The sequence below is a fragment of the Pygoscelis adeliae genome, unplaced genomic scaffold (genome assembly GCF_000699105.1).
Source record: "Pygoscelis adeliae isolate BGI_AS28 unplaced genomic scaffold, ASM69910v1 Scaffold38, whole genome shotgun sequence".
Classification (NCBI taxonomy): Eukaryota; Metazoa; Chordata; class Aves; order Sphenisciformes; family Spheniscidae; genus Pygoscelis; species Pygoscelis adeliae.
Window position 1 is genome coordinate 14,184,022 of NW_008825614.1, and position 14,716 is coordinate 14,198,737.

General features: G+C 41.9%; 1 protein-coding gene across 1 annotated transcript in view; it reads right to left on the reverse strand.

Moving 5' to 3' along the window:
* The window catches only part of TMEM178B (transmembrane protein 178B), a 227,879-nt gene that overhangs the window by 163,356 nt on the left and 49,807 nt on the right, over positions 1 to 14,716 (reverse strand). The window contains exon 2 of the mRNA XM_009332929.1: positions 2,928 to 3,041. Coding sequence (XP_009331204.1) covers positions 2,928 to 3,041 — 114 coding nt within the window. The remainder of the gene's footprint in view (positions 1 to 2,927; positions 3,042 to 14,716) is intronic.

Below are 14,716 nucleotides of genomic sequence, written 5' to 3' on the forward strand. Positions count from 1 at the left end.
CCACTCCTGCAATTCAAGAGAAACTGATGAAGCATCAGTCCTGCCTGCCAGTCTGAAAAAAGCAGTCTGCTGGGCACGGCTGGAGCCCTCTCTTCTGCTCCCCCATCCAGTATGCAGGCAAAGCAATAGATTTCCTTCCCAGGCCCACGATTTGCTACCCATGCACCAGGGAAGGAAAATAACCACTACTGAAATACAGATACGTCAAAGAACAGCAGTAGCTTCAGCCTGGAAAAGGCATTTTCTTTAGTAGGGTGACCAGACACTCTGGTTTCAACTTTCCAGTTCCTCTGAAATTCTCTAGGATGCCATTTTGCCCCAGTGTTTCATCAGGAAATAGGGGTGGGTTTGCTTTTTTTTTTTCTTTCTTCCATCTTATGCCACAGTTCTGAGAAATTACCACTGGCAAGAGCATAAGGAACAACAGGCCTGGGCCCTGCTCCTTCACTATTTGTCACAACACTCAGTGAAAGAGAAATTCTGAATAGAGAATTGTTCAGAGGAAAATAATGGCCAGGTTGAATGGAAATGCTATTCTGCCTCAGGGTGAGCAGTGGTGAGTTGAAGCAGCAGTGCCCTGGATGAAGCTAGTCCAGAGGTACAGAATCAGGTCAGCTGATTAGGCAGGGACAAAAATTACAGGGACTTTCTGAAGTGATTTCAGAGTCTTACCCCACTTTATGTCTACTCCATTGCAAGTGTTTTCTAAAGGAAGAACATCCCCCTCAACCAAAACATGATTTGAAAAGATTGCTATTGCCTTGTCTTTTAAAACATATGTTTTACAGAAAAACACCAAGGTCACTGTTCCTACACAGGAAACAGTCATATAGGTTCAGTTCGTTCTTAAATGCAGTGACCTCCAGATCCTCCAGTGGCTAACCCATATATCAAACACTCACCATTGCACCTAACTGCTCTGGAGAAGAGAAAGCTTCAGCAAAGTATTTCTCTCCTTTCCTGTCTTTAGATAGGGAGATTCAAACTTCAGTTCTATCTACATCTACCTACACTTATCTGACTCATGAACTAGCAAGAAAATCTGGGTCAGAAATATGCATGCACACCCACATACTTGGTGTACCCTCCCCAGGGAGGGAGCAAACAGCCTCACCCTGAAAGTGCCTCAGACCACATCAGATATGTAGATGTGTGAGCACAGCATGTCTAGACTGCCACTTTGGAGGCTGACGAATGCCCTACTGAAGGCTCCTGTCAGCTGCCAACACACGAGGCTCAGGAACTTGCTGATACCACCAAAGGATACACACACCAAGGGACTAACATGGCCAGTAATATTAGTAATTATATTTAAGCTGAAAAGATACAAAGACAGCTTAAGAATATCCCTTTACCTGAGCCATTGCTGAACTAAAGACAAACTTCTTTAAGACAATAACTCCTACATTAATTAGTAAGATTCCCAATGGATGGATGCAGAAAAGTCATTGTTGCTCACAGCAGTGGCAAAAGCACACATAACGCAGCCAAAAGCATAAACCAAAGACCCTTCCTACTGCCCTATGAGCCCTAACAGAAGACGTCTTGGGTGGGGGGTGTGTTTCTTTTTGCCCACAGATGAGCAATGTTAACATAAAACTGACACCAGCAGAGATGACAGGTGGTAGCAGAAAACCTGAAAGGAGCTGAACCTCCTGATCTTCTGATTTCAGGGACAAATGAGCACAGCACAGTATTTTGCAAGACCAGCCTCTTACAACCTTCTGAGAGGCATGAGTTCAATATTCCTTTTCTTCGTCATGTCACAATAAGAATATGTATTTATCCACACACAGACACATTTCCAAAAAAAATTAGGAATTTAGCAAGACCCTCTAGAACTTTCTTAATGCTTTACCAGATTTTACCAGGTGGGCCTACAAGCATCAATGAGCGTCAAACCAGGCCTGACCTTACCAATGCAGGAAATCAACTATATCATTATACCTTCTCCATCCCAGAGCTTAAAAGGACCCTCCCAAAGCAACAGCCACATAAGGCAGGAGTGAAACAGGGACTGAAAGCCCTGGGAACACCAGAGGTCTTACACATTTCTCAAGCTGACACAGTCTGGACAGTAGCTGCTCACTACCACCTTTCAAGATTTTCAATCAGAATTAGCATCCCTCAACCCCTGCCATCTTCAGGGAGCTGTTAACTGCTTCCACTGAGACAGAGGAGCTCAGGACACCCATCAGTCTTCATGACTATGTAGTAACAAGAGCAGGTTGCAGTGGCATCCTTCCTTGTGAAATCCTACCTCTTCCATTTTATCAGTGAAAACCCTTTTCCATCTCCAAGATAAGAAGGAGAAAAGCTTTAAGGCCAGCCAATACATCTCAAGGGAATTCCATCCCTGTCAGATCTTGTTGCTTCAGCAAACGTTACAAGTTGGTGACCACTGGCTACAATTATCACCAAGGGCTAAGCTCCTTCCCTGTGCCTCAAAGGGTGCAGCGTTTCTCTTTCTAGATCTTCAAAGGAGAGTGGTGGCACACTGACCCAGGAGCTGCAGGCAGCAGGACATATTCTACAATAAAAGCCAGCAATGAATTCTGCTGGAAGCAGGAAACTCAGCAGCAGCATGAACTGCATGAGAATACGTTCACGTGCAGAGCATTCTACTGAATTAAAAAATAGGGCATTGATTTTTTTATTCATTTTTGTATTTAACTCAATATTAATCTCTGCATACGAATGCCTCTTCCCCACCACCACTTTTTCATGCCTCAGCAGAATTTCTAGTCAGCAGCAGAAACAGATGTAGGTCCTAAGAACAAATCGATCAGTCTGCTACAAAGACAAACTGTATGTGAGAAGAGGGCTCTGAGCAGATTGTCAGTCAAAGCCGCTGTTCTCATTTATCAGTGAGTACCTCCCTTAGCCTGCACGTGAGGAGGACGGAGAAGAAAGCCAGCAACACTTACGCAAGGCATGCCACTCATCCTGGCGGATTGTCTTGGTGATGTTGTAGGTGAGGTTCTTGGGAATGGTCGCTGAGGAGTAGTGGTACTTGATGTATGTGCACCGCTCAATTGCTCCTGGGAAGGGCAAAATGCAGAAAAGAAAGTGCTGTTAAATGAATGCAACATGTCCTCCCAGCTGTAGACCAGATGGGCTTGACAACCAAAAGGAAAGGCTAGGAGCCAAGCAATCCCTACCATCAGTCCACTATGACAACCAGTGCCATCTTTGGCTCATGACAAGCACAAGCTACCTGTAGGGTAAGCTCACATCCAAACTTACGATACACCAAAAGCCCTGCAGTAGCTGCCAGAGTGCCTACTTTTACCATCAGATATATATGTAGCAAATCACCCCTTCTTTCATTTCTTTTCTCTGAACCGTGAGCTAGCAGCAGGCATACCAGCATTTACTGTGTAGAAACTGTAAATTCACATCTTAGCTTATCGTGCAGTAATGTGTCTCAATGCCTATACTCCAGGAGACACACAAAGCAAACATCTTTGTTCTTTCCTTCAGTAATAAAAAACAGCACAGGAAAAATAATATAGATAGATAGTGAACAATTTTCCTGACCCCCTTCCACCCCACAGCCAAGAAGCAAGACAAGCAGAAGGATTGTGACAGGCTGTGGTATGTCTCTTGAAGGTACCCAGACATTTTCATAGCAGGCTCAGAAACAGAATTTATTGGCACCCCTGAATAACAAGCCTCAGATGGCAACACAAATGGCTGAAATGGGCAATTTTTTCCCCTGTAGTCAGGATTTCATCTACGTCCCATGGAAAAAAGCACCACGTGCTGATTCTGTTTGTCTTCTGGTCACATTATATTCTCCTTTTACAGCCACTTTCCTTCCTCTACAATAATCGTGCCTCCAGGCCCTGATCTCCTGGCATCTCTCTGCATAGTTAGTGTCCTTAGAGGAATGGGTCTGGTATAGCCTGATGCTTTCCATGAATTACAGCCTAGCCAAATTTCACACCCAATCAGAAACCTGTGATAATGCAAGGATGGTTGTACTGATGAAAAACGGTAAGATTTCCTACATGTTTTGCCAGCGTCCTCAGCTAACACTAGCTTTATTAGACCTTCTCACTAAGCAGTCAGATTCAAAGCTCATGAAAGTCCATTTTTCCATTAATATTATGGTATTTTGGATTAAGCCTTTAATAAGTAAATAGGCATCCTTAATGTGGTTGGCCACACTGTTTGCTACTAGCTACCACTGGTCAGAGAAGCAGCTATGCTGGAAATGCTTTTATGTATTAAAAATACATTAAGACAGGCACTCAATAGAATAAATTAAATGAAGCAATGAATTATATAAATAAAAAGGCATGCTATACACCAAAAGGCAGGTAGAGAACACTTACTGTCAGCCTGAACTGAAAAGGCAGAGCCATTAGCCTTATATCGACAACTCCAAGGGGTTAAATATGCTTTTATGCCACTTGAAATACATGTTTCTACCTCAGGTTGTAAAATATTATTTGGCATGAACTTAGATCATACACCATGAATTCACAGCATGAATAAGAAAACCCATGAAACAAAATTATTAGTTACATTGCAGTCTACTAGCATCTTCCAAAGTTAGTGCAATACAAACATTTGAGGTCCTCATTGTTTGCTCCTCTTAAGCATTCTTCACATTCTGCCTTTGACAGCAATTAGATTAGACAAAACCAAATATTATAGGGGAAAAAGGCAAAATATTTACATATGTATCTGCCTGCCCTGACAGCGTGATGGGCTTCTGTGTGAGTCTGCACCATCTGGGCACCAAATGTACACCCAGAATTAAAGTTCCAAACCAAGAACAGTATTTAAAAAAAGACAGCTAGTGTGCAAAGAGCTTTAAAAAAAGCCCCAAATCACAACCTTGCCTTCTTATAGGTTCTGCTGTCCCCTTTTGTTCAGCTGCTTTCATGGATCAGAAGCATTGGCAAGAAAATGGAAAAAAGCTTATTTGTCAGAAAATAATCTTTAAGTTATCAGATACCTGCCCGGAGAAAAGATTTATGTAGAGTAGCAGACAAGGACACAGAGCCAAGATTCAAAATAAAAGCATACAGAAGGAAGGAAGAAAAAAATCCTGTTCCATTTGCTATAATTTCTTGAAGTAATCAGCAGAAAGCACCTGCTCTTACACCAAAGAGGCTAATTTCTAGCAAGGCCCATCAAACTGCTTATTCTTACTGCAAATACTGTTAGTAGTAATGCAGTGAGCTGTTCACTATCTTATATCACCAAAGCCTAAAGCAGAAAGAGAGATTATGGTCTGAATTCAGGTCATCGCTTCACCATATATATAATTTTGGGTTTATGCTTACATCCCCATGGCTTTAACAAGACTTAAGTACACGTTTAAAGACTGTCTAGAACTAAGAGTACAACTGCAGTGGCAATGGTTCAGTGGTAGCTGAAGTACAGGCAGATTTGAATGGTAAATTCCATTATGATCTCCTTTCCAGCCTCACAATTTATTTCAACACTGTTCCCAACCCTAAATAACATGCAATTATTAGCCAATAACCATCATGGCTCCAACCAAGAATTTGTAGGGACCAGAAGGTAAAGTGCTCTTCAGAGTACATGGTGAGATACGTTCTCTTTTTTGCCCTACTTGACTCTGAAATAACAGGGCTGGCCACTGCATGCACTCAACGGGGCTGAGCAGGGTACAGAGAATTCACTTGTACCTGGGAATTGTCCCCACTACTTGCCTTACACAGGGAAACAGACTCCCAGGTCAGACAGACAAGGATGCTGCTCCTGGATTTTCACCCTTCTCTGAAGCACTAAGCATAGGTCCACTGCCAGAATGAGTAAGCCTAATTAATTTTTTGTTACAGGGCTCAAAATACTTGAGTCTAATCCAAGTTACTGGGCTCAATAAAGAGATAAACGGGTGAAACATAATGGTCTATGATATACCAGAGGTCAGCCTGCAGGAGCTAATGGGCCCTTTTGGCTTTAGGCTGTTAAACTCTCCTATGAATGCTGAGTTTAATACACTCAGGAGAATGTAGTTCAGAGTGTTTCAGAGCTGTCTTCTACTAGCTTCCAGCACTTCAATTACTTCAGATTCTAGAACAGCAGCAACTGCTGGAGAGAGCATGCAGCCATCTTCATCCACATGGCCACTGCTGATAGGAGAGGCAGGCAGGATCTTGCTGGGAACCTCGAGTTTTTCACGGCCCGAACTGACAAGGTTTGTGATTGCTTGGCATTTAAACATGAGCCATTTATCTAAACCTGCTCTCACAGGTGTAGAAGAGTGACCCTGCTGAGTTAACGCAACTGCATCAGCGTATGTCTAGCTAGAGGTGAGAATTAGCTTTTGAAACTTAGAAAGAGGTTTTCATTTGCCTGGACCTGTAAATAGAAATTAGGAAAAGGATGAGTCTATAGCAGTGACAATTTCATACTTCAAGATCTTTCCTACTTGTCCCGCACAGAAGAGCACTAGGTTCAAGACCCCCAAACATCCAGCTCCTGGAGATCCTTGGAAGAGCAGAGGCAGTGACTGCAGCAAGGATCAGAACTACTGCTCTCCTGGAAAGTCCTCTCAGAAAAACCCTAAGAAATCCTTACCTTTAAATGAATGAATAGCTATGCTCACTCCAGTCTTTGCAGTGGGAGGGGAAGCAAGAGTAAGGAAAAAAACCCCAACGCTTTCCGTTCCATACCCTCAGTAGGGTAATTGCAATTTATGGAGCATCTCCAGCCTTCAGCACTAACAGAAAGACCAAATGCAACTGCAGCTGAGCTCTGCACTTTGCTCAAATAACTGGGAATGGTATTAATAGAGCAAGCCAGTGAGTGGGTTTTTTCACCTATGCAGCTGCAATAGCAAGTGTTATAGCTGGCCGCGAGAAACACAAAGCAACCACAAAGCTGCCTCCACTGACAGATGCAGTATAGTCTATGTTCCTCTGATCAAAGGGAAATGTTTGCTGAAAATCCTAAAGAAAAGTGGCTGACATCTTCAACTAGAGTGCTAGGGAAGGGATCAGAACTAGAACTATGCAGAGCGAAACTGCCATACCATCCTCACGTAAGCACAGATGCTCAGAGGGGATTCAGCAGCTGTAACTCTGTGGTTGGCAACACCCTGTTCCAGCAAAGTTCAGATGCCAAGTAAAATTGAGATAAGGAAACTAGAGATAGCTTCATCCAGAGCAGCTAAGTATTCACAGCATCAAACATGCCACTCTACTTACTGATCCGCTGACCTCCTCAGTTCCCCTCCCACATCTGTTGAGCATTGCTCCACACTACCATCTTATTATTATATAATATTTCCTTTTCTCTCCATTACAAGGAAAATCCTTAAACTGTGCTATAGCAGGAATATCACCTGAAAACACTGCACGATTCTTTTTATTCGATTTTCAAAACTATCTCAATATCCTGATGTTAGTTCAGCTGCTAGTGAAACTCAGCTCCCACTGCATTACTAGGGCTGTAAACACTACCCCAGTAGAGGCCCCAAACTGTTTGGCAATGGAGGGGGTGACTGAACCATTCTCCCACTCCAAGCTGAACAGGGTTGAGATCAATTGAAAGGAAGGTCATATTGCTGGTATCCATACTGTGTTTGTCTGGTGGGTAAACAGACAACATTTCTCAGAACTGTTGGACCAGTGTCTTTCTTCATCACCAAGGGCCCCCCTGCCTTTAAATATAATAATATTTCAACACTTTCAAACTGCTCTAAGAAACAGTCTTTACCCATAGTTAATTTAAGAAATAGAATGAAAATTCAAAATGCCACCAGGGTATTAGACACATCAGTCCTAAAATTTGGATCTCAGACGTGACCAGAGGCATTTGCCTGTGAGGTCAGCTTGACTTTTGCGGAGGTGGTTGTCAAGTTTCAGGAATTTACACTGTCACTGTGATCATGTAGTCTTCTGCATAATACAGACCAACTCATCTGACAGCTGGCAATAGAAAGTAGTCCTTCAGATGGCCTTTCATGAAACTGGCAATCTGTGAGAGCAGTTAGGTAAGTGTCAGTAATGTCACTTCAGATCCGGCCCAAGATGGCACACAGAAGAGTTACTTACACTGGTTATCTGACTATACTCCCCTCCTGCCAATGAGGGCTACAAGATTTCACATTTTTCCCCACCAACTTTCAGGGCTGCAGATTGCAGAACCATCCTTAAGGTTCAGGCAGATAAGCCCAATGCCTGCGAACAAGTTACCTTTGGTAGCTGGAGGGCTTACAGCTACACATAAGAATTTCTCACACTCTAAGACTCTTTGAAGCAATCCTTGGGTAAGAGCAATCAGGAATCTCAGACAGATGCAGGGAGCCAGCAGCTCGCTTGCTCTGGATGCACTACGGCATGGCCATTCCAGACTTCACAACAAGCTAGCACTGACATGACAGTCACCTTGCTTTCTGTAACATGCAGAGATCTGAAACCAGGTGGTACCCATTCTTCTCTTGTAGTATGTGTGTTGATTTCTAAAAAGGATCCAGCTGTACAGCTAGTATTTGTTTTGTTACATTTCCTGCCAAGGCTTTTGATATGATGAGCTTCCCTGAAGAGACTGACATGGATGTTCTGAGCCTTTGCTACCTCCAGGCAGCTTTTCCTTCTTCTGTGTTGTAGATACCTCTGGATGAACTGTTCGTAGAAAGCAATTTATTCCATAAAATTCACCCTTTGTGCTAGCTCTAATTTTTACAAATCTGTTTGAGAATTACTACACAAACATTTCCTAGTAAAAGGAATCTTAGCCTCTGGCTTGCAAACTGCACTCACTACATATATTTGCTATTCATTATGAGAAACTGCCTTCTGTATGAGACATTGCCTTAATCCCATGGTTTGGTTACTGTTCCCTCATTGGGTGACCATATCCATGCCAAGCAGACCAAAGATGTCGACTGGTCATTTAGGCTCTAATTGTTTCACATTATCTTCAGAAAATCTGTAGAGCAGAGAAAGTTTATAGTTTTTTCTTAGCATAACATTTCAGTAAGGTTTCCAGGGGCTATAATCATAGTTAGGGCTAGGATCAGGTTACACAAAGCAATTGCATGTAGCACATATCTGTTAATGTCTTAGAAGTCTTGTCTCCCTTAGAAAAGTTAATTGTTAAATTGTGCTAGCATTTCATGCAGCCTCCAAACCAGTCCTGGCCATTCAGGCTGGTGCAACTTAAGAATTATCACCCTCAGCTGTATGTGCTGCCTTCAGTCTCTTAAATCATTTCATATGAATCATCAGAACTCATCTGGAGGTACCTTAATATAGGCAAGGTGGTTGTTGCAGTTTCAGCATGCATTAACTGGCCAAACTAAACCCTGGAGGAAGGTAGGAGAAGAAATTAGGTTCTACCTTGACCAGCTGCTATGACAGAATTGCAATCAGATATGCTGACTAGTTAATGAACTCATGATGAGTAACTGTCATCTTAATGAAGGCAGAGACTTCATTAGAAAGTATTGCAACACACTTAACAGGATTATTTCATTACCTCTGGAGTAATACCAACCATTAAAGTACTGGTTACACATTTGTGCCCAGTTATAAATATATTAATGCCAAAAATGTAGGAACATTATTCTTCTGCATTAATTGTAAAATTATTTAAGGTAGAAGGGTCCTCTAGATGTCAACCAGCCCAATCCTCTGCTCAAAGGAGGAACAACTTCAAAGTTAAAAATCAAATTCAAAGGTAGTTCACGTTGCTCAGGGCCTTGTCCAGTCAAGCTTTAAATACCTCCAAGAATGGAGGTGCACAACATCTTTGAGCACCTGTTCCAACATCTGACCACCTTCATTATGAATTTTTTTCCCCTAATACCTAATCAGAATTTCCCTTGGTGCCATATGAATATCTTGAATATTAGAATACCTAAGGTCTAAAAATCTAGGAAGAATATGCAAATAACATCACCTTAATCAACATGTCTGATGAATATTCATTAACTTGCATGCATAAATAGAAGCCAATGTTCTAATTAATGGAGCTCAAGATAGATTTTCAGCCACAGCGTGGGCCAAATTTTTAGAACAGATCATATTTGTTCCTGGCTGGCTCTGGCATCATCCTGAAGTGAGGTTCAGCTTGGTCTGCCAGTAGGACTTGTTGCTACTTGTCCTAGATAAAGTGAAACAACATCTGGTACTGGTTGTTGCTTGCTGTGGGCTGCAAGGAAATTGGGCTAATGCCTCCCTTTGGTTGATGGGTTGGGGTTTGTGTCTTTTGGGTTTAAGACTAAGTTGCTAGCTCCTAGCTGCTACCTCTACAAGTGGCTAGAGGTGCACTATCAGCTTCTACTCACCATTTACAGGTTCATGTAAAAGTCAGGGAGAGGGATGTGATACAGTCCCCGTCTCCTTCCCCTTCACAGACAGACCCAAGGGTCACATACTGGGAGAGACAATGAATGTGTCTATGGTAACACTTAGCATGTATTGGGAATGCACTTTTGAAAATGACCTCCTGATCATCTCTAGTTACCATGCTTTGGTTCATAACACGATGTGCTGTAAGACCATGCCAACTAGATACTTCACAAAGCTAAACTGGAAGATGAGCTAATGGGAATTCAACTAATTGTACAATAAGAGCAGAGCCAGTCTGAAGTAACATCCCCTCCCTGAAAACACACACAAAGTGGAATTAGGTCCTAAGCACCAATTGTTTCTTACAAATCCACCTCCATTGTACCACACTATTTACAAACATAGATCTAACCTATGCTGCGCGCTGTGTCTCTGCAGTTAGAATCATCCTAGTAAGGACTGCCAAAGGAAACTCAGCCCTGAGCGACCATAGCTCTAGGAAAGCCACCTGGAAGGATGCCTTATCTACCTAGATGGTTGATCTCCAAGACTAGAAAAGCATATGGAGCAGCCATACAGCATGAACAATACCACAGCAAGAAGCACAGGTCAGCAAAGTTCTGTAGAGCTGCAGTCATCACTGATATGCTCACACCAGCCACACTCACAAATACAGGTGGACAAATAGTCTGTGTTTTGGGTTCAAAGACCAGTTTGAAAGACAGGGGGACAGGGGAGGGGACACTGACACAACCAGGAAAAAAATAAATCAACAAGAATTTCAGATCATCTGAAAAGTTTTGTGGAGCCACAAAACTGTATTCATATATAACTTATTCTGACACCTTTAAAGAATAATTTAAAAAAATTATTTCAATTGAAAGTCTGATAAATGTATTTTGAGAATTCCAAAACACTGACATTTTTCTTAATTTCATAGGTTTTTTTCCAGCTGAAACCATCAGCTGTATTAGATCAAGTTTTACAAGTTGTACTGCTCCCTTGCAAGTTCTTTGCTTCAGAGCTAATTTTCTGCATGAAAATAAACAATTTGCTAACTGTACTATAAATGTACTTACAAGCACACTAGGCACCTATACCTTCCCTGTTGGGTAAAATGTAGAAAGCCTGCTAGGCTGCCAGTGGCAAAGAGATATTTCAATAGCCAGAACTCCACAATATCACCTAAACTTGCTTTTTAAATGTAGATGTCTTTACTGACCACCAGAAAATGCAATGAACACAGAACTTCAGCAAAACATGCTCAGAAGATAACAGCATCCTCAGTTTTACCTGAAGGAAAAGCTTGCTTTTATTCACCAAGTTGGCAGCCACTGAAAGGATGAGACATTCATAAGATAAATATTACTTCATCCCTGAAATGGCACATACCCAGCAAATACATTAACAGAATGTATGGCTTAAGGAGTTTCATTAGGAAAGTGAGCAAGTGTTTTTTTACAGAGTGACAAGCAGAACCTTCCTGCTCTTTTTTCCTCCCATTTTTCTTTTACAGTTCTTCTCACTTGATTTCCAAATAAAGTTCTCTCAGAGCCTCTAGCTTAGTAAAACTTGTTAGACAATGCTCAGCTGGTAAAGAAGTCTTATGAAAACCCAGTGAAAACATAGCAGGGGGAATGGTTGAAGGGATCCAACATACCGTACTATCCTGTACTATCCATACAGAAATGGGGTAACAGATGACAGTATGCCATTCCCATTCTTCCCAGGTCATCTGGGATGAAAACCTGCCAGCTCACTTTCAGTACTGATCCATTAGATCTCTAGAGATATGGAAAAATATCAGATACAAAGTAGATGTGAAATGGAAGCACTCCATGAAGCTTATGGATCTCCGCACACAACAGCTTTGTCATGCGTGGGCTGTATGGTGACCAGATTCCACACAGGCACTTCCAAATATTTCAGACTGAAACACCTACATTTCAATTTCAACTTCTCTTTCTACATCAAAATATCTAAATTTCCTTTTCAAGCACTGTGTGAGTAAAGATAGAGATGCAGACGCGTGTGCATGCACTGAGCAGACAGCAACATTTTCAGAGTAGAGGAAAAAAAAGTGCCTGAACAGCTTTTGCCAGGTCTGTTCCCCACATGCTTTCTGGATATCCCAGCAAATAGCAGCTTGCTTAAAGCAACCAGCTGGCAGAAGGTAAGTATTCCACCCATGATGAGAAAAGAATCCAAGTATGATACCAAAAGCTGAATTTGCATTGGAAAGTGATGAGCTCACACTTTCTCTCCAGGGACGAAGGAAAGCGGGCTGGCAAGGAAGCTGGAGTAAGAGGATGGTTATGAAACACTTTTTTACTTCAGCTATTAATAACAGTCCCCAAGCCACAGGGCACTTGGGAGGAGGAAGGCATCTCCTTGCTTCTATTAATCTTTTTGTCCACCTATTTGCATTGGGCTGGCCGCAGGGGAGAGGGAAGCAGAGCACGAATGAAAAGTTAGAGAGGTTAAAAGGGCTGAAAAATATTTGCTCCTACTTGTTTGGAGGCAGAAATTAAATGATCAATAAAAAGTCACTGAGACAGCAATTACCAGTAAAAACTCACTGATGACCCAATAGCTCATGGAACAAAGCATTATCTCAGCACTGCTGTCAAGCCAAAGAAAAAGCACAGCAAAGGCTATGCCGTGGACAGGTTTCTTTTATATGAATGTACATCTTCTGATTCGCATAGTAAGATACTCCCATGAAGCTTGGTATTTATTGAACCAGCTTTGAAACCTATTTCAAAGAGATGTCTGGGAAGCAGGGTCCCAGGTTGCCAAGAAGAAAATAAGGATGGGTCCACTGATATCACTAATTCTGCTGAGGATCTGCGATCACATGCAGTGAAGTCTAAGGATGCTTATCTCTGTACCTTGGAAAGCTATTTTATATGCTGCTTTATAACATAAATGTGCCTTTCTATACACATTTACTCCTCTACTTCTTAAAGCAAGAGGAACATAAGCCCTTCTCTGTGTCTCCACGCTGTTAGTTTACAGCCAGCTCCACAAATTGCTGAGCTGGAGAAAGCCCTTGGCTTCCTGGTAGCACTTCAAGTTCTTGTAGCACTTCAACCCTGTGTTTAAACAGCAGAAACCACAACACAACAGAGAATCATTCAGATGCTTTGCATCCCACATTAGCAAACTTAAGCTGAGACCTAACACAGACTAATCTCCCAGAAGGTCCCACTTACAGGCTTAGCCTCATCCAGCACCTACAGCAGTCTCTTCAGTCCTTTCATTTAAGTGATATTCTTAGGTGGGCTATGCAACATATCTATATGACACTATTTTCATGTAGGTTTTGTCCCTCAACTGATCTGGGGGTGGGGTGGGGGGGAGTTTCACAACTTTCACTTGAACATAAATTGTGGTGAGGAAAAAGGAGGGAGAAGGATAAAATTCTTGGCAGATGTCGTATATTAGGGATTCACAGGAATCAAACTAAGGAGACCAATTTTTAGAAGAATAACTGTATTTTTCCCCTATTTTAAAGATTGGCACATAGTCAAAAAGCATTTTGCTTATATGCTGAAGTTAAGATGTGGTTTCCTAACTCACATGGTTACATGTAAGAGGTGAATTGGCTTGCCTTAAATTTTGGGAAGTACACCACCATTAGCATGGATCCTGTCTTGCACATTTTCAACAAAAGGTAACTATGAGAAACCACAGGATTTGAAAGGATTGCAGTTCCAAAAAACACTACCAGCAGACAGATAGCCTATCAAAGAAATAAGCGAGGAAGGAATCCAGCATGAGCTTTTAAGCAAGGCTGGTTTTTTCCCCCATGAGAAGACTACAGCATGGATAGACCAGAAAGGGTACACCCTGCTATGCCCATAAACTGTTCTCTCAATCTACTGTGTACTGAGCTTGTAACCTCCTTTGCTGATAAGGACTCTCTTGAGACTTTAAAACTATGCTAACAGAAGACTTTGGACATATTCTCTCTTTGGTGGAAAGATTCCTTTCTTAATAAGTACATCCTTATCTTCTGGATTCCCTAAGATTCACTAGCCTTTTTTTATGCTGTCCCCATTCTAGTTATTTCAGATAACTGTTAGGGTAGTGTGATTGGAAGAAAGGCATTTTCAAGACATCACTTCATACATGAAAAAAGTATTTCCCAGACAAAGGTACCCTGCAGTTATTAAATGTATGTGCAGTGTAAAGCTGACAGACAAGACCGCCCCTAAGTGAGCAGAGTTTCCCCTGCAAGTTCATAATGTCTCTTGCTCCATAAACTCTACCAGCTGAATATCTACCCAGATCACGCAGCCTGATGAACACAAGCTACTAAAACTACCTTGAAATAAACCTTGGGACTGTTTATTGGCAAGTAGAGACCACTGAATTATAAAGACAGCATGTATAAATGCTCTCCAAAGTAAGTAGTAGTTTCATCTTTG